General features: G+C 45.2%; 1 protein-coding gene across 1 annotated transcript in view; it reads right to left on the reverse strand.

Annotated features, from left to right (window-relative positions):
• The window catches only part of CD2AP (CD2 associated protein), a 116,382-nt gene that overhangs the window by 81,277 nt on the left and 13,769 nt on the right, over positions 1-21,336 (reverse strand). The window contains exon 2 of the mRNA XM_070418449.1: positions 13,704-13,864. Coding sequence (XP_070274550.1) covers positions 13,704-13,864 — 161 coding nt within the window. The remainder of the gene's footprint in view (positions 1-13,703; positions 13,865-21,336) is intronic.

The raw sequence follows: 21,336 nt of genomic DNA on the forward strand, positions 1-21,336 counted from the left end.
TACCACCACCGAGACAAAATGATTTCCCTAGGCACATAGGCTAACCAGGCTGCTTGTTCCATATTTTCTCATTTTAATTACTTTCTTCTTTATTTTTGTCCTTCCTTTAAAACTATTCACTTTTTCTAAAGAGCAATTAGTAAAGTTCTACCTTATTTACCTACTTTTATTATTAACATTCAATAGTACCCGGACTATTACAGGCACAAAAACAAAACAAAAAAAACCCTAAATATATGTTGACTAAATTAACAATTTAGCTGATTTTCTTCTCCTATTTCCCCTTTCCAAAATGGATGAAATAATAAACTCCATCATATATCTACATGCAAGACACATAATCAAATACCTACCAATAACCCAAACAAGTGGAATACCCCACTTACATAGGAAGAAATGAATGTGCTAGAACAGTGGTTCTCAACCTGTGGGTCGCGACCCCTTTGGGGGTCAAACTACCCTTTCACAGGGGCCGCCTAAGATTATCGGAAAACACATACATAATTACATATTGTTTTTGTGATTAATCACTATGCTTTAATTATGTTCAATTTGTAACAATGAAAATACATCCTGCATATCAGATATTTACATTACGATTCATAACAGTAGCAAAATTACAGTTATGAAGTAGCAACGAAAATCATTTTATGGTTGGGGGTCACCACAACATGAGGAACTGTATTAAAGGGTCGTGGCATTAGGAAGGTTGAGAACCACTGCTCTAGAGCAAGCATGTCAAACTCGCAGCCCACAACAAATATTTCTGCGGCCCAGCCAATCTAACTGTATGTAAGAAACATTTTAATAAAAATTTTGTAACTTAATTATTATAATATTCTGTTATACATAATTATTAATAACGAACTACAACGCTCATTAATGACTGACTACTATAATCGTGTTGCATTCATTTCCCTTACGCGCCTTACGGGAAGGCACACCATTTCTCTCCACTAATAATAGCAGCAAATATTGTAGCAGCCAACTGCCACATCATTAGTCTTGTGCTGACTTGTTTGGTGTGCTCAACAGGAAATATTTCGCTTTCGGAGAACAAGAAAAATAGGTTTATCTGCGTTACACTTATTAATTTGAGCAGTTATTCAGTGTCTGGTAAGTTAATGTTCAAGAAAAAATACGAATTTTTATTAAAATGTTCTATTGTTTTATGTTAACTATTACTCATTTATTTCAGCCCTTTGTATTCAGCATGTCTCTATCGAAATAAATCTACAAAAATTGAAGCTTTGTTTATTTGTGTCCCACATAAGCTTAAATCTTGTTTATTTGGCCCATGTTAGCCTTTGAGTTTAATATGCTTGTTCTCTAGAGAGAAGTGTCTTCAGGAAGAATACAAAGCAGGTATATATGTGGGTATGAGGGAGATGAAGAAAGAATCAAATCCAGGTATATACACCGTGACTCCGAAGACCACATTCCTTTCACAATGCCATGCTATCTTCTTGATGTACCTCTAGTACAGTAGATGGAAACCACAACCATCACATTGAGCCTACCTTCCTCTAATTTCAGGGATCTTTCTCAAAGGAAATAAATGCCTTATCTATTCCACATTCTTCTGTGATTTATTGGCCAAATAACCTCAGAGATTTTATCCCAGAATGGTATTGATAGTTTGACCCAATTTAAACTATCAATGTCATTTTGCATCCCACCACCACTTATTTCTTTCAAAGTACACGTGATTATCAAAAATTATCTTCATCTATTTCATTTACTTTTTTAAGATGTCTGTTTTCCCCCACCATTAAAATATAAACTCATGAAGAGGGAACTTACCTGTTATTCACCATTGTATCCCTAGCATCAACAAAAAGTCCTAGCACATAGAACATCTACACTAATAAAAGAGAAACATGGTAATTAGCATACAACCGCTACCCTTCCCATTGGCTAATCAGCATATCCTTATGCAAATTAACTTCCAGCCAAGATGGCAGCCATGCACTGAAGCGAACAGGGAGGCTTGCTTGCTCCAGTGACGGTGGACTCCAACGTTCCCCGCCTGAGTTGCCAGCCTCTCAGCTGCAACTCTAAGCAACTATGTTGCAAATATAGAAGCTAAACAAAACCCCAGAAACCGGCTTTCAGTCAGCCGGGCTTCAGCCAGCCTGTCCGCAACACTGTATCAATGTTTTCAGCAGCGAGGCCTCAGAGCTAAAGCTGGCCCAGAATTAAAAAAAAAAAAAAGAAAAGAAAAAAAGGAGCAGTTGGGAGCTTCAGTCACCCGCCAGCCTGAAAACGGCCCTCAGCCCCTCAGCCAGACTGGCCAGGCACCCCAGTGGGGACCCCCACCCTGATCCAGGACACCCTTCAGGGCAAACCAGCCAGCCCCCACCCGTGCACCAGGCCTCTATTCTATATAGTAAAAGGGTAATATGCCTCCCAGCACTGGGATCAGCGGAGCCACGAGGCCTCCCGGCACCGGGATCAGCGTGACGGGGGGGCAGCGCCCAAACCCCCTGATCGCCCTGTGGCTCTGTGAGTGACAGGGTGCGGCGCCCCAACCCCCTGATCAGCCCTGCTCTGTGCCTGATAGGGGGGAGCTCCCCAATCCCCTGATCGCCCTGCGGCTCTGTGTGACAGGGTGCGGTGCCCCAACCCCCTGATCGGCCCTGCTCTGTGTGTGACAGGGTGCGGCGCCCCAACCTTGCCGCCCCCCCCCCCCCCCCACGGGCCCTGCTCTGTGTGTGACAGGGTAGAGCCATAACCTCTCCATCGGCCCTGCCCTGAGTGTGACAGTGGAGGTTCCCCAACCCCCTGATCGGCCCTGCTCTGTGGGTGATAGAGGGTGGTGCCCCAACCCCCCTCCATGGGCCTTGCTGTGTGTGTGACGGGGGAGAGCCATAACCTCCCCATTGGCTCTGCCCTGAGTGTGACAGGGTGCAGTGTCCCAACTCCCCTATCGGCCCTACTCTGTGAGTGACAGGGGGGAGCTCCTCAACCCCCTGATGGGCCCTGCTCTGTGCGTGACAGGGGGGAGCTCCCCAACCCCCTGATCGACCCTGCTCTGTGTGTGACAGGGGGCAGCGCCCCAACTCCCCAATTGGCCCTGCTCTGAGCCTGACCAGGGGCTGCACCTAGGGATTGGGCGTGCCCTCTGCCACCCGGGAGCAGGCCTAAGCCAGCAGGTCGTTATCTCCCGAGGGGTCCCAGACTGCGAGAGGGCACAGGCCGGGCTGGGGGACCCGCCCCCCCCCCCCCCCCCGTGCACAAATTTTTGTGCACCGGGCCTCTAGTCTATAATAAAAGTGTAATATGCTAATGCTAATTAGACTGGATGTCCTTCGGGACGACCTTCTGGACAAAGCCGGGGCTGTGAGGGGAGCCGGGGTCCCGGGTGCCTGACTGCAGCCAGAGGGAAGCCAGTGCCGGCAGTCGGAGGAAAGAAGGCTTACTCTTAAACGAATTTCATGCACTGGGCCTCTAGTCAATATATATTTATTTGAACAAATAAATGAATGACAAACCAAAAAGAATAAAACACTTGAAAGGGATGGTATAGAGCAGTGATGGCGAACCTTTTGAGCTTGGCGTGTCAGCATTTTGAAAAACCCTAACTTAACTCTGGTGCCGCGTCACATATAGAAATTATTTGATATTTGCAACCATAATAAAACACAGACTTATATTTTTGATATTTATTTTATATATTTAAATGCCATTTAACAAAGAAAAATCAACCAAAAAAATTAGTTCGCATGTCACCTCTGACACACGTGTCATAGGTTTGCCATCACTGGTATAGAGGAAGATATGTTACCATATTGCTACTGATTTTGCTAAAAAATAGCTTAATAGAAGGAACCAGGGGAATTTAGTTTCTTATCAGGGATACTGAAGTTGAAAACCCTGCTATAACTGCTTCAAGATGAGACATGTAATTGATAAAAACTACATGCTTCAAAGAGACCTTATTGAGAAGTATCCTTATTGGTTCTAAAGTTGCTGTTGATCTTGTTTGCAATGGATAAAAACACAGTAACTTCTGTATGGAAGCATGTACTCTTCCTTTTTGTGTGTGTAATTCCAAAATAGAGATTTTATTAAGAATTGGTTTCTGGCCCGAATAGTGTGGCTTAGTGGTAGAATGTCGACCTATAAACCAGGAGGTCACAGTTTGAGTCCCAGTCAGGGCACATGCCCAGGTTGTGGGCTCAGTCCCCAGTAGGAGGCAGCCGATCAGTGATTCTCTCTCATCACTGATGTTTCTAACTCTCTCTCCTTCTCCCTCTCCCTTCCTCTCTGAAATCAATAAAAATGTAAAAAATAAAAAAAGAATTAGTTTCTGCATAAAAATCTCCAATTGTTCCTCATTGGGTTTTTACCACACATCAATTATTTGGGGGGGAAAAGGGGTCTTCTAGTCAGCCCAACGCTTTAAAAAAATACAGCTCTTTTTAGCACCAGGAATGACAGTTAAGGCAGTGAGGCATTTCCTTGGGTCTCAGCATCTTGAGGGCTCATGGTCTTCCCCTTGAGAGAATACACATGTTAGGGAGCTTCTTAGGTTGGAAATGCTGGCCCTGAAGAAAATAATTATGCATAAGAATGCAAATACAGTCATCTCTGCTCAATTATTTGTACTTGATAGCTTTAAAATAAAGTTCCATTGGTCATGGTTATCAAAGGCTTGCTGATTGTTTTCAGCTATAAAAAATTGTCTAGAAAAAGTAAGAAAGAGCAGGGTCTATAACAGTGATGGCGAACCTATGACACGCATGTCAGAGGTGACATGCAAACTCATTTTTTTGATTGATTTTTCTTTGTTAAATGGCATTTAAATATCTACACTAATAAAAGAGAAACATGGTAATTAGCGTACGACCGCTACCCTTCCCATTGGCTAATCAGCATATCCTTATGCAAATTAACTGTCAGCCAAGATGGCGGCCAGCAGCCAGGCAGCTGGAAGCGAACATGAGGCTTGCTTGCTGCAGTGACTGCAGACTGCAACGTTCACCGCCTGCCTTGCCGGCCTCTGAGCTACAACTCTAAGAAACTATGTACTATGTTGCAAATAAGAAGCTAAACAAAACACCAGAAACCGGCTTTCATTCAGCCGGGCTTTAGCAACATTGTATCAATATTTTCAGCAGCGAGGCCTCAGAGCTAAAGCTGGCCCAGAATAAAAAATAAATAAATAAAAGAAAACAAGGAGCGGTTGGAAGCTTCAGTCACCCGCCAGCCTGAAAACAGCCCTCAGCCCCTCACCCAGACTGGCCAGGCACCCCAGTGGGGACCCCCACCCTGATCCAGGACACCCTTCAGGGCAAACCAGCCGGCCCCCACCCGTGCACCAGGCCTCTATCCTATATAGTAAAAGGGTAATATGCCTCCCGGCACCAGGATCAGCGGAGCAGCGAGGCTCCCGGCACCGGGATCAGCGTGACAGGGGGAAGCGCCCAAACCCCCTGATCGCCCTGCAGCTCTGTGTGTGACAGGGGGTGGGGCCACAACCTCCCTATCTGCCCTGCTCTGTGCCTGATAGGGGGGAGCTCCCCAATCCCCTGATTGCCCCGCGGCTCTGTTTGACAGGGTGCAGCGCACCAACCCCCTGATCGGCCCTGCTCTGTGTGTGACAGGGTGCGGCGCCCCAACCTTGCCGCCCCCCTCCCCCCACGGGTCCTGCTCTGTGTGTGACAGGGTAGAGCCATAACCTCTCCATCGGCCCTGCCCCGAGTGTGACAGTGGTGGCGCCCCAACCCCCTGATCGGCCCTGCTCTGTGGGTGATAGAGGGTGGCACCCCAACCCCCCTCCACGGGCCTTGCTCTGTGTGTGACAGGGTAGAGCCATAACCTCCCCATTGGCCCTGCCCTGAGTGTGACAGGGTGCAGCGCCCCAACCCCCTGATTCGCCCTGCTCTGTGTGTGACAGGGGGCGGTGCCCCAACTCCCCTATCGGCCCTACTCTGTGAGTGACAGGGGGCAGCGCCCCAACCCCCCAATCGGCCCTACCCTGAGCGCGACTGAGGGTGGCATCGCAACCTCCCGATCCGCCCTGCTCTGTGCATGACGGGGCGGCGCCCCAACTCCCCAATCGGCCCTGCTCTAAGCCTGACCAGGGGCTGCACCTAGAAATTGGGCCTGCCCTCTGCCACCCGGGAGCAGGCCTAAGCCAGCAGGTCGTTATCTCCTGAGGGGTCTCAGACTGCGAGAGGGCACAGGCTGGGCTGAGGGACACCCCTCCCCGCCGAGTGCACAAATTTTTGTGCACTGGGCCTCTAGTATATATATAAAAGCCTAAGCGACCACTTGACTGGTTGCTATGACATGCACTGACCACCAGGGGGCAGACGCTCAATGCAGGAGCTGTCCCCTGGTCATCAGTGGTGCTCCCACAGTCGCCATCTTAGTTGGGTTAATTTGCATATTTGCTCCTGATTGGCTTGTGGGTGTAGTGGAGATACGGTCAATTTGCATGTTTCTCTTTTATTAGATTAGACTAGAGGCCCGGTGCACAAAAATTTGTGCACTCGGGGAGGGGTGTGTTCCCTCAGCCTGACCTGTGCCCTCTCACAGTCTGGGACCCCTCGGAGGATGACCATCTGCTGGCTGAGGCATGCTCCCCAGGGGATTGGGCCTAAGCTGGCAATCAGACATTCCTCTGGCAGCCTGGCAGTCATTGGGGGATGTCCACTTGCCAGCGGGGAGCAGGCCTAAGCTGCAGTCGGACATCCTTGCTGAGTAGGCAGGAGAGGCTCCCACCACCACCGCTGTACTGGCAGCCATCAGCCTGACTTGTGGCTGAGCAGAGCTCCTCCATGTGGGAGCACTCTGACCACCAGAGGGTAACTCCTGCATTGAGCATCTACCCCCTGGTGGTCAGTGTCTGTCATAGTGACCAGTCATTCCTAGTCTTGCTGCTGTTAGGGGCAGTTTGCATATTACTCTTTTAATATCTAGGATAGAGTCCTGGTGCACGGGTGGGGGCTAGCTGGTTTGCCCTGAAGGGTGTCCCGGATCAGGGTGGGGGTCCCCACTGGGATGCCTGGCCAGTCTGGATGAGGGGCTGATGGCTGTTTTCAGGCTGCCCGCACCCCCTTCAGGGTGCGGGTCCCCACTGGGGTGCTGGCCAGCCTGGATGAGGGGCTGAGGGCTATTTTCATACAGGCCAAGCCTGCAACTGAAGCTCCCAGTCTCTCCTTTTTTTATTTTTATTCTGGGATTTATTTACCTTCTATAGCTGTCACTGGAACTGAGAGCCAGCTCCAGCTCTGAGGCTCGGCTCCAGCTCTGAGGCCGGCTCACTGAAAGCAGGTATCTGGGTTTGTTTAGCTTCTATAATTGCAACATTGTTGCATCCGGAGCTCAGAGCTGGGCCACAGCAGGCGGGGAACCTTGGCTTCCTCCATTGCCGGGGCAACCAAGCCTCATGTTCTCTTCAGTTGCGTGGCTGCCATCTTGGTTGGCAGTTAATTTGCATATCACCCTGATTAGCCAATGGGAAGTGTAGAGGAAGTATGGTTAATTACCATGTTTGTCTATTATTAGATAGGATAGCCTCTACTCTTTCCTCTTTAAAAACTTTTCCTTCTCACTCAGATTACCTTTAAGTAATATTCACAATGTACTGTACCACTGGCTTTAATCCACACTTTTGGCCTTAAATCCCATTACCCGCATCCCCAATATGAAAACTTTCATTCAACTGAAGTAGTCCACTTAATTATATTTACCACAAAACACCTTTTGCCATTGCCAGACATACTACAATGAATATTAATCTAACTCCCCATTATTAAAAAACAAGTCAAGTGTTACTTTTAATATATTTACTGAATGATATTTTTCCAAGACCCTTTAACATCCATCTCTTTACCAGACATCTAACATTCAGTCATTACAATTTACCCTCCTGTTTCCATACTGTCATCTTCCCATATAAAATAAAATGTGGGAAATACTCTTCACTCCATACCACAAAGCACTTCATAGTCAATTACTAAGCACTTATTTACTGGAGTGTTTATTTTGTTTCCTATCTCAATTATAAAGCAGAAAGTCTAACGGCAGAGTGTCAAATATCAACAAAGACATGGATACTGAATCTCAAAATTTACACAAAGAAATAAATCACACTTCATTCTCTACTTTAGTCTAAAACACTGAAGTAGAAAGATCTGATAAACCAGAATGTTTCTTCTCAATTTTGACTTCTTAAACATTATATAAATCAGTGAGAAAAGAGTAGACTATCTGATTAACTTTTCATGCAGAAAAAATGTAACCAGTGCCCTAATCATATATGTACAAAAAAGCAAGATTGATGAAAGATTCATACTGAAAACCAAAACTTTAAAATAAACACAAAAAAGAATATTTTTAAGACTTCTCTGCTCCCTTAGTTATAAATATAAGTTATACTTAGACTAGAGGCCTGATGCACGAAATTCTTTACGTAGACTAGAGGCCCAATGCACAAAATTCTTTACTTAGACTAGAGGCCTGATGCACAAAATTTGAGCAAGAGTATGACTTCCTTTTCCCGGCTGCCAGCACCAGCTTCCCCCAGCTGCTGGCACCGGCTTCCCTCCGGGACCCAGGACTCAGGTTTCCCTCCAGCTGCCGCAGGCTCCCGGGATCCAGGCTTCCCTCGCAGCCCTGGCTTCATCCATAAGGTCGTCCGGAAGGACGTCAAGTCTAATTAGCATATTATGCTTTTATTATTATAGAAGACAAGTCACAAAAAGTGCTTATGATGGGTAGGACATAAGCAAAAAGAAGACAAAGGACTAATATTTACAATATATTAAGAACTACAGCAGGTCAATGAGAAAATGTGCAAGAACTCAACAGAAAAATGTATAGAAATATATGAACAAATTATACACAAGAAAATAAATTTTTAACTCCATTAGTAATTATGAAAATGAAACACTGAAAAATGTTGACTACTACTGTAGATCTATAAGATTAGTCTCCCTGCTTGTCCCCCCAAAATCTGATGATATCAAATGTTAGTGAGAATGTGAGAAAGGTACTCTCTTATATTAGTGGTAGGAGTTTAAATTGGTATACTTATATAGTGAGAAATTTGACAATATTTAGTACACATGAATATGTGCATACCCTAGGATGCAACAAATCCTCTGCTATGTAAGATGTTTATTGCAGCATTGTTTTTAATAGCTAAAAACTGGGAAATAGCCCTAACTATTCATATACAATGGAATATAACACGACTATTTCAAAAAAAATTAGTTGTAAACGAGCCTCTGCCATAACACTAGATGTGCATTCCTAAACATCTGACATTCTGAACACAGGCACACTAAAATACCACTGATTATGTGAAAATATCTAAACCAAACACTAAAAATACTAGTAATTGTGTAAAAAGTTGGGTTTGGAGAAGACCACTCTAAACCTATGCAACTTTAGAACCTGAACACTAAAAATGAAAGTAAATAACAGTAATTGGAACCTCAGAAGATAACTTAGGACTGTCCAAGCAGTTATGACAATGGATTCCTAGGGAAATACTAAAAATGCATAAAAATAATAAGGAATGTTGACTTGTGAATGCTAAAACAGTGCATTCACTGAAGTGGAGGTGAGCACCAGAAGTTAAGGGCCCTACAATGCTAAGACTGTAACATTAAAGAGAAAAAAAAGAACACTAAGCAGACAAGCTGAGAGCCTACCCCTTTCCCTTTCTTGCTAAAATTATAATTATACACTCTTTATCACATTTCTCCTTACCTAGAAAATAAAGTAACAACTTTCCCACTGACCTAACATCATTCCTGTATTTATCAATCACTTGTGAGGTAATTAGTTTCAGAATACAGGTGGTTGGAAAAGAGAAATAAGGGGGTAATAAATAAATTTTATCTGTAATGTGTGTGTATATACAGATATGTGTGTATATACACACATTTTTTTTTTTTTTACTAACAACAGAAACAGAAATGTCTGACAGTTTTGGAGACTAGAAGTACAAGATCAGAGTGGCAGCACTGTCAGGTTCTGGCTAAGGCTCTCAGGTTGCAGAGTGCTGACTTCTTGCTGTGCCCTCACATGGTGAAAGAGGCGTTCTATATTCTTCATAAATTATTTCTTAGGTCATGTAAAGATGAACTAACATTGTAAAGGGACACTAAAATGGACATGTTTGTTTTTCACAAAACAAATTTAAAGTGTTGTATAAAAGGCTGCAAAAATGATTTGACCTTTCTATCCACCTTCCAGCCCAATTTGAGTATCAAGGGTCTTCAGTATAGATATCTGAAACAATAACAGGGATATGAGTTTTCCATAGGAAGCCTAATTCTACCATTCGCTCCATAATCTCACACTTAGAAAATAGCAAATGTACCTTAATGTCCCACTGAGCAGCTCATTTTCAAGTAGACAATGATTAAAAATTACAACTTTCCCTTGAATCTTCTTTCATACATCTGACGTGCTAAAGCCAATTATTACTGTCAACTAAACTACTGACTTTATACAGATTTCATTAGTTTTTCTACTAATATCCTTTTTCTGTTCCAGAATCCAGTCTAGGACACCACAATGCATCTGGTCATCATGTCTTCTTAATCTCTTCTGGTCAACATCAGTTTCTTAGTCTTTCCTTATTTTTCATGATGATGTTATTCTTTATCACTTGTTTCAGGTAGTATTTGCCAGGTTTCTTCATTGTGAAGTTACTATTTTTTTCTTCCATCTATTCTTTAGTTCAGCCCATACCTGAGGGATGCTTCTGAAGGGGGCAGGAGGTTAGGAGGTTATGGGGAGAAGATTCATCCCTTCTCCCTTATTTATGTATTTATTCAAACATTTATTTATATCAGCATGGACTCGTTTATATTTTTGTTCTACTTTGGGTAATTAATAATCAAATACTAGATTATTTTGTTGCTCATATTGTTCCTGCTCTAGACACTGGGAGCTCTTTCAGATTGGCTCCTGTGTTGCTTTGACATGGACCCATCATTTTTTTTCAAGTGCTTCCTTACTTTCTGGCACTACTAGATGCTCTAGTGTCATCTTGTATTTTCCTTGATACATCCATAAAATCAGCCATTTCTCCAAGGACTCCTGCTTGCTTTTACTTCAGAATAATATTTAGAAATCAAGATCTGGGCACTGTGTCTACTAGCTTCTAGAGCAGTGATGGCAAACCTATGACACGCGTGTCAGAGGTGACACGCGAACTCATTTTTTTGGTTGATTTTTCTTTGTTAAATGGCATTTAAATATATAAAATAAATATCAAAAATATACATCTTTGTTTTACTATGGTTGCAAATATCAAAAAATTTCTATATGTGACACGGCACCAGAGTTAAGTTAGGGTTTTTCAAAATGCTGACATGCCGAGCTCAAAAGGTTCACCATCACTGCTCTAGGGATTGAATCTTCAACCCAGGCATGTGCCCTTGACGGGGAATTACACCCTTTGGTGTGTGGGCTGATGCTCCAAACACTTAGCCACACAGGCCAGTTTCTTTGGTTTTTAATCCCAGACTGAGTTTCCCTCTAATACCTAGCATACTCAAACTGTATCCTCTATTAGCATGCAGTTTATTAAACTCAAGTTCTAGTATTAGTTTTACTGAAACAGGAAAGTAAAATACATTTCAAAATAGAGTCCCATGAGAGGTCATCTCCAGTGCTGGGACTATACATCAGCACACAACTAGAACTATATAAAAATATATATTTTTTATTGTTTTTAATCAGTGTGCTGTTATTTCAATATTCACTGATCCTTGAACAACATGCATTTGAACTGTGCAGGTCCATTTAGACACAATTTTTTTTCAATAAATACTCTAATGTATTTTCTCTTATGATTTTCTTGATATTTTCTTTTTTCTAGCTTAATCTGTTATAAGAAAACAGTATATAATATACATAACATACAAAATATGGTTAATTGACTATTCATGTTTATCAGTGGGAAATCAAGTTATATATGAAGTTTTGACTATGAGGGGGGAGAGAGGGACAGAGGGAGGGAGGTGAGGGGTCAGCACCCCTAACCCTTGCATTATTTAATAGTCAACTGTCCTTGCTCTGAAATAATAAAAGCCATTTTCTGTTAAAGAGAGAGAGAGATAGAGAGAGACACACCAATGTAATGGCTTACTATGTATATAGTATAAATATACCAGCTTAAAGATAAGAAAATAGAGAAATTATGTGACATGCCCTACATCACACTACCAGCAAAGAGCTAAACTAGAACTTAACTGTTTAAATCCAATTATTCTACTCCAGTTTCCATGGTATCTGTATCACACTCCATTTTAGGTTATAAAAAAGAAGTCAATTTATAAAATAAAAACAAAAGTGATCTTCTTGTTTCAAGAGATAAAATGTAGTTAGTTCACCTTCTAAAATCAATTAACAGAATAAAGTATACATTCATACTTAAGAGGCAAAAACACAACTAAAATAAACACAAATTTATTTAGGGAACGAGTATTTACTTAACAACTACAAACAAGCTGGACAAATATGACACACATTCTAGCTTTCCCAGAAGAACTCATAATCTAATGATGCCAGGGATGTGGCAGACTGTCAAACTACAGTGGGAAGCCTGGGGAGGGTTTGGGGGGCGGGTTAAGAGATCAACTGAAGGACTTATATGCATGCATATAAGAATAACCAATGGACACAAGACACTAGGGGATAGGGGAGGCCGGGGGAATGTCAAGAGGGGGAAAAAAGGAGACATATGTAATACTCTTTGTAATACTTCAAGAAATAAAAGTTATTAAAAAAAAAAAAAGAAAACTAATCTAGAAAACAAGACAATTTAAGTGAAATGCAAATATACAAATATTCTTCATTTTCCTTTTCTTATAACTTTATCAGTTTATAATAGATGTTATTGTTTACTGGCAGAGGTAACTAGACTACTAAAAAGAAATGTTTGGTTATGATTGAAGTATAACTGTTACTTTGCTAGATTAACTGTTGCAATACTGAAAAGCAACAAGATACAACAAGACTTAAATAGAGAGGCAACAATCCTGGATTTCAGTTCAGATTCTATGTCATATTAGCTATCCAACATTGGGAAAACCATTTAGCCTCTCAGTCTATATATCGCCATATTTAAAATGGATATATAGGATACACACACACACACACACACACACATACATATCTCACTTCTTTCACAAGACTTTTGAAGGCTCAAGTAAGAATTTCACGGTAAAACTTCTTTGTAAATTATGAAGTGCTATTTAAATGCAAACTACTACGACCGTTCAACCGGTCAACAGATTGACCAGTCACTATGATGCACACTGATCACCAGAGGGTAGACGCTCAACACAGGAGCTGCCCCCTGGTGGTCAGTGCGCTCCTACAGTGGGAGCACCGCTCAGGGAGCTTACTGAGCAGCGGTGGCAGGCACAGAGGAGCCAAGATGAGTGGGAGCGGAGCGGCAACTGGTCTAGGCTCCAGCTCCTCCCGGGCCGCCTGCCGCTTAGCACACTACTACATCCATCAGTGGGATGTTGAACTGCTGAGAATCAGGCTGAAACCAGTAGTCCGACATCCCCCGTGGGGTCCCAGATTGCAAAGAGGACGCAGGCCAGGCTGAGGGACACCACCGGTGCACAAATCCATGTACCAGGCCTCTAGTTAAGATATAATGCTAAAGATTAAATCCTATAAAGCAATAGCTAAATGTTTTAACTGAAAATACCTACCTTAACAAAATTATCAGGAAACATTCCTCTTCTCCCATTTAGTTCTCCTTCTAGCCATCCTTCCTCCTGTAGCTTTTTCACATTCCTGATGATTTCCCCAACTCGAATAGTTAATTCATCATCATGCACAGCATCATAGTCATACTCCACAATATAGTCAACTAAAAAAAGAAACAATAGATTAATGTCTAAAACTTATTTATATAACTTTCAAGTTTTATTATTTATATAATCATCCATTGATTATCTTAGCTAGATCTCTGGATAATTTGCTGAAGATTCCACATCAGATGGCTTCTTTCTTTAAACCTCACGAACCTCTGCTAGCATCAAACTTTTCTTCTGCAGTCTCCTCTCCTCTCAGTCTTCAGATCCTGGTCAACACACCCACTGAGTCACACTGGCCGGGCTCAGTTTACTTTTAAAGTGTGAAGAAAGCAATACAAATTGTGCACTGTTGGTAAGAATGTAAATTGGTACAGCCACTATGGAAAACAGTATAGAGTTCCTCAAAAATTAAATACAGAACTACCTATCATATGATTGAACAAATCCACTTTTGGGAATTTATCCAAAGACAAAAAACTAACTTTTAAAAGATATATGCACAACCATGTTCAATGCAGCATTATTTACAATAGCTAAGATATGAAAACAACCCAACCTCCCATTGTTGAATAAATGGATTTTTTTTTTAAAGAAAGTGATATATATACACAACAGAATACTATTCAGCCATAAATAGAAGGTTATATTGCTATCTGCATCAACATGGATGGAACTTGAGGGCATTATGCTAAGTGAAATAAGTCGGACAGAGAAAGACAAATACCCAAATACCATAAGATCTCACATGTGAAATCTTAAAAAATAAATAAAAACTAATTTTTAAAAAATAGCTCATAGATGGAGAAAAGATTGGTGGTTGCTGGGGGAAAAGGGAATGGATGAAGGTCAAAAGGTACAAATTTCCAATAATTAAATAATATACAGCATGGTGACTATAGTTAGTAATACTGTACTGCATATTTGAAAGATGCTAAGAGAGTAAAACTTAAAAATTCTCATTACAAGAAAAAATTTTGTAACTATGTATATAGGTAACAAATGCTTACCTAGACTTACTGTGGTGGTGATTTTGCAATATATACAAATATTGAATCATGTACAACTGAAAGTAGTATGTTATATGACATATAACATAATAATAGGAAGAAAATTAAAATACAGAAAGATTAAAATAACAGCAGCGGTACAAAAATCAGGAGAAAAAGTATTCTAAGATGGCCCTGGCCGATGTGGCTCTGTTGGTTGGAACATCATCCTGTGTACCAAAAGGTTGCAGTTCCCAGTAGGGGTGCATATAGAAGACAACTGAGTGATGTTTCTCACTCACATCAATGTCTCTTTCTCTCTCTCCCTTCCTAAGTCAATAAATTTTTTTTTTTTTTTAAATACGTGACTCAGTTTTAGCTCCAACATGTAAAAATCTTGGAAGTTGTCACTCTCATCCTTCTCATCCTTACAAGAAAAAAGCTAAACAAACTGAAAATCAATGACTTTCTTTGAACCCATCAGAGAAATGAGTACACAGAGCAAACCACCACTTCAAGATATGGAAAGACAGACATATTCAGAGAGTCACAGCCATCATCTACTAGATCACATCCAGTAGAACCACTAGAGCCATAAACTGGGAGGAACACTGTTACCAGTCTCCCAAAGCTGTTGTAACAAACTGACACAAACTAGGTGACTTAAAATACAACACTGTTCTCTCAGTTATAGCTCTGGAGGCAGAGCACAAAATCAGGGTATCCAGCCGGCTGGAACTTTCTTAAGACTCCATGGAAAAATTGCTCCATACTTCTATCTTGGCTTCTGGGAGCTGCCAGCAATCTCTGGAATTCCTTGGCTTGCCTAATTCCAATCTCTGCCTCCATCTGCACATGGCCTTCCCCTTATATATATGTCTCAGATCTCCCTCTCCTTAGTCTTAATAAGGGCACCAGTCTTTGGATTAATGGCCAATCCTAAACCTACATGACATCATGTTCAGATCATTAGTTACATCTTCAAAGGTTCTACTCTCAAATAACGTTGCATTCATACTTACCAAGAATTAGAACTTGAACATTACTGTTTGGGGGACAAAAAGTTAATCCATCACAAATACTTTCATGGTAATTTCAATGAATTCCTGGAGGCTGAGTGTGGAATACCATGAGAGTGGGAAACTTCTGGGGACTGTAGTCTTAGGAGAGCCCCATACTTTTGTGGGCTTTCCTTCCAGGAATCCCATCCTGTTCTCACCCTGAAGAGCCCATAGATATGTCTTTGTAGTTCTGGCAAAGGGGAAGGAAAAAGTAATCACTGTGAAATAACCAAGAACCAGAGCATTCTCCATAACAAAGACCTACACTCCAAGGAAATGACCTAATCAGGGACTTATCCCACCTGTGGAAAAGGCATTTCTCAGATTCCAGTCCCTTCTCTTCTGTGTTGGGGGTGGAGGGAAAGACAACAACTAAGAAAGGCTTATAATGGTCACAGTCCCAGGACAGAGATCCACTAAGTTTAAGATTTAATTCTAAGATTATAGGATGCTTCCTTTCTCCTACACCTTACCACCACACCAATGGAGCTCCAGTATAAGAGTTAATTAATGCTGAAAGAGCTGCACAATGCAAATACTATTTAGAAAGAGTTCTTAGGGAAACCCAAATACATTAAGAAAGACAGTAACAAGGACTCTAAAAGAATCTGAAGCCTCTGGCACTTACAGCTAGAGCAAATATTAAACAAAATACAATCCCTAGCTAGAGTAATGTAAACCCTTACACTAAAGACCTACTTACCTCAGCTCCTATTGCCTAATACATCATGCCCAACTGTCAACAACAACAAAAAATTACATCATGCTTTTATTTATTTTTTATTGAATTCAGAGGAAGGGAGAGGGGGAGAGAGAGAGAGATAGAAACATCAATGATGAGAGAGAATCATTGTTTGGCTGCCTCCTGCACGCCCCACACTGGGGATCGAGCCCACAACCTGGGCATGTGACCTGACGAGGATCAAAGCGTGACCTCCTGGTTCAGAGGTAGACACTCAACCACTGAGCCATACTGGTTGTGCCACATCATGCTTTAAAAGGCAAGAAAAGACACAAATGCAAAGCAAGCATCAGAGCTGGACTCAAATATTTTTGGAATGAGACAGGGTATTTATTATTTTTTAAATATGTTTTTGTTGCTTTTAGAGAAAGGAAGGGAAAGAGAGAGAAAAAAAAATCAATGAGAAACATCGATCAGCTGCCTCTTGCACGCCCCCTCCTGGGGATCAAACCCCAAACCTGGGAATGTGTCCTAACCAGACATCAAACCAGCAGCCTCTTGGTGCAGAGGACGACACTCAACCAACTGAGCCACACCAGCCAGGGCCAGAGGGGGAATCCTATCTAATAAAAGAGAAACATGGTAATTAGCCATACGGCCGCTACCCTTCCCATTGGCTAATCAGGGCGATATGCAAATTAACTGCCAGCCAAGATGGCGGCTGGCAGCCAGGCAGCTAGAAGCGAGCAGGGAGGCTTGCTTGCTTCAGTGACGGAGGACTCCAAAGTTCCCCGCCTGCGCTGCCGGCCTCTCAGCTGCTCTCTAAGAAACATTGTAACAAATATAGAAGCTAAACAAAACCCCAGAAACCTGTTTTCAGTCAGCCGGGATCTCAGAGCTGGAGTCGCAACAAAGTTTCAAATACAGAAGGTAAACAAAGGCCAGAAACTTGCTTTCAGCAGTGGAGGTCTCAGAGCTAAAGCTGGCCCAGAATAAAAAAAGAAAAAAGAAAAAAAGGAGCGGTTGGAAGCTTCAGTCACCCGCCAGCCTGAAAACGGCCCTCAGCCCCTCACCCAGACTGGCCAGGCACCCCAGTGGGGACCCTCACCCTGAAGGGGGTGAGACCAAATGCAAACAGCTATCATCCCCTCATCCAGGCTGGCCAGGCACCCCAGTGGGGACCCCCACCCTGATCCAGGACACCCTTCAAGTCAAACCAGCCGGCCCCCACCCGTGCACCAGGCCTCTATTCTATATAGTAAAAGGGTAATATGCCTCCCAGCACCGGGATCAGCGGAGCAGCGAGGCCTCCCGGCACCGGGATTGGCGTGTCAGGGGGCAGCGCCCAAACCCCCTGATCGCCCTACGGCTCTGTGTGTGACAGGGGGTGGGGCCACAACCTCCCTACCCGCCCTGCTCTGTTGGTGACAGGGGAAGGCGCCCCAACCCCCTAATCAGCCCTGCTCTGTGCCTGATAGGGGGGAAGCTCCCCAACCCCCTGATTGGCCTTGCTCTGTGGGTGATAGAGGGCGGCGCCCCAAGCCCCCCACCCCCAACGGCCCTGCTCTGTAACAGAGGGCAGTGCCCCAACTCCCCTATCGGCCCTACTCTGTGAGTGACAGGGGGGAGCTCCTCAATCCCCTGATGGGCCCTGCTCTGTGCATGACAGGGGGGAGCTCCCCAACCCCCTGATGGGCCCTGCTCTGTGCTTGACAGGGGGGAGCTCCCCAACCCCCTGATGGGCCCTGCTCTGTGCGTGACAGGGGGGAGCTCCTCAACCCCCTGATCGGCCCTGCTCTGTGTGTGACAGGGTACGGAACCCCAACCCCCCTGATGGGCCCTGCTCTGTGCGTGACAGGGGGTGGTGCCACAACTTCCCAATCGACCCTGCCTTGAGTGTGACAGGGGGCGGTGCCCCAACCCCCCAATCGGCCCTACCCTGAGCATGACTAGGGGTGGCATCACAACCTCCTGATACACCCTGCTCTGTGCATGACAGGGGGCAGTGCCCCAACTCCCCAATTGGCCCTGCTCTGAGCCCGACCAGGGGCTGCACCTAGGGGTTGGGCCTGCTCTCTGCCACCCGGGAGCAGGCCTAAGCCAGCAGGTCATTATCTCCCGAGGGGTCCCAGACTGCAAGAGGGCACAGGACGGGCTGAGGGACCCCGTCTCCCCTCCGAGTGCACAAATTTTTGTGCACCGGGCCTCTAGTCCTATCTAATAAAAGAGAAACATGCAAATTGACCATACCCCTGAACGCTTCCCATTGGCTAATCAGCAGGATATGCAAATTAACTGCCAACCCAGATGGGAGCCAGCAGCCAGGCAGCTGAAGCGAACAGGAGGCTTGCTTGCTCCAGTGAAGGAGGAAGCCAAGGTTCCCCGCCTGCTGCTGCCGGCTTCTGAGCTTGCACTCTAAGCAACTATGTTGCAATTATAGAAGGTAAACAAAACCCAGAAACCTGCTTTCAGGCATCAGAGCTGGAGCGAGCAGGAGCGAAACAATGTTGCAATTATAGAACCCAAACAAACCCTAGATTCCTGCTTTCAGTAGCAGAGGCCTCAAGCTGGAGCCAAGCCTCAGAGCTAAAGCGGGTTCTCAGCTCCAGTGACAGCCATAAAAGGTAAATAAATCCCAGAATAAAAAAAAAAAAGAAAAAAAAGAGAGGTTGGGAGCTTCAGTCACCCGCCAGCCTGAAAATGGCCCTCAGCCCCTCACCCAGACTGGCCAGGCACCCCAGTGGGGACCCCCACCCTGAAGCAACAAGATGGCGGCTAATTTGCATACTGAAGGTGGGCGGCAGCGGGCAAGGCTGTCCGCAGTCCGGAACCCGGATCTGTGACCTGCTGGGTGGGGGGCAGTGCTTGAGGCTGCCCACGGTCCGGGACCCGGATCTGTGACCCTGCTGGGCGGCGCAGCAGCACTTGAGGCTGTCTGTGGTCTGGGACCGGATCTGTGACCTGGCGGGCGGGGGGCAGTGCTTGAGGCTGTCCGCGGTCTGGGACCCGGATGCATGACCTGCTGGGCGGGGGCGAAGGGGGGGGCACCGCGGGAGGCTGTCTGCAGTCCAGGACCCAGATCTGTGACCCTGCCGGGCAGGGGGCAGCGCAGGAGGCTGTCCGCGGTCCCGGGACCCGGATCTGTGACCCTGCCGGGCGGGGGGGGCAGTGCTTGAGGCTGTCCACGGTCCCAGGACCCGGATCCGTGACCCTTCACGGCGGGAGGCAGCTCGCACAGGGGCGGATCAGCCGGGGTTGGGCAGGGCAGGACGCCTGGCTTCTGCCCAGCCCCAGTCACTCTGTGCAGGTGAGCAGCGCAGAGAGCCTCTGGACAGGGGAGGCAGGCCGGCAGAGGGCGGCCTGTACTCCCACAAGGCGGTGGTGACAGCTGTGAGCGCGCCAAGCAGAGCCTGCAGGCTGAGCTGAAGTAGAGCCTGCAGGCCATCAGCGCCCAGGGGTGGTTGCGCAAGATCCGCCTCCTGGCCCAGAAGGTGCAGGATCGCAGGGAGAGCCACCGTGGCGGGCCAGACTGACGTCCTCCTGGCTGTACCATGGGGGTTTGCAGACCTGCAAAGCCAGAGGCCTCCGGTGTGCACATCCCCCCCTGGCGTGCAAACATCCCCCAGCACACTGTCACCCTCCCACGCCTGCAACAGTTGCAAACCAAGGTGTGCACAAGTTCCCCCCGCCTCTCCACCACACTTCCATCAACCCGGCATGCCTAACACCCCCACAGGATGTGCACACATCCCCTCTGATGCGCTCACGTCCTTTGGACAGTGTCTGGGTGTTCTGGGTGCTGAGGGTGGATGCCTGTGAGATGACAGTGAGAGGGCGGAGTGGTGATGCCCTGTTCCCATGGAGGCCAGTGCAGCTACGAGATCACCTCTGGGGGGGTTAATGCAGGTGCTGAGGCAGGAGCAGGTGCAGATAGACACACCTGGTGGGCGCGGGCGGCCCTCTCTGAGGTGCCTTCGGTCAGCGTTGAAGATCAAGAACCCAGAGGCAGAGAGGAATTCCGTCCTCTCAGTGAAACAGTGGGATAGTCGGGGCTACTGTAGAGGAGGAATGTGCACTTTGGGTGCCAGCACCCATGAGTGAAGGCTGCCCAGACTGAGCCTTGCTTGCTTGGGGCCTAGCGCACTCCTGCCGGGCAGTGGGTGACAGGATGTGCTTTTCCGAATTAATGAGAGAAAACATTGATTTTGCTGCTGCCCACAAAGGTGGAAAGTGAAGTGGGGAGACATGTGGGGAGTGAGCAAGGTTCCCTGCCTGGGGGTTCCAAATCTGCTATTGGTTTCTTTCACCACTGACTAGAAATATACAGGGGGTCCCCCCAAAATGTATACACACTTTGAATACTTACTAATTCCAATGGTTTTAAGCATAAGAAAGAAACAACAATGGAGCTGTTATCTGTTAAAAGTGTGGGCACAAACAGGTAGCTGGACATTCCCTGAGGGGTCTCAGATTGGAGAGGATGAAGACCAGACTGAGGGGCCCCTTCTCCCCCCCCCCCCCACCCCAGTGCACGAATTTCGTGCACCAGGCTACTAGTGTAAAATAACTATGCTAATATGTTACTAGTGATAATGGAAAAAACAAGAATATGCAAGCACAGTTAGTAAGGTAAGCAGATGAATAATCACGAGGAAATACAAGAAATCAAAAACTCTGTAACAGAAATAAAGGATGCCATTGGTAGGTTCAACAGCAGACTAGACACTGCCATGGACAGAATCAGTAAGCTTGAAGATAGGTCAATAGAAATTTCCCAAAAAAATGCAAAGAGAAAA

The sequence above is a fragment of the Myotis yumanensis genome, unplaced genomic scaffold (genome assembly GCF_028538775.1).
Source record: "Myotis yumanensis isolate MYYU_CA2020_CCGP unplaced genomic scaffold, mMyoYum1.0.hap1 SCAF_6, whole genome shotgun sequence".
NCBI lineage: Eukaryota > Metazoa > Chordata > Mammalia > Chiroptera > Vespertilionidae > Myotis > Myotis yumanensis.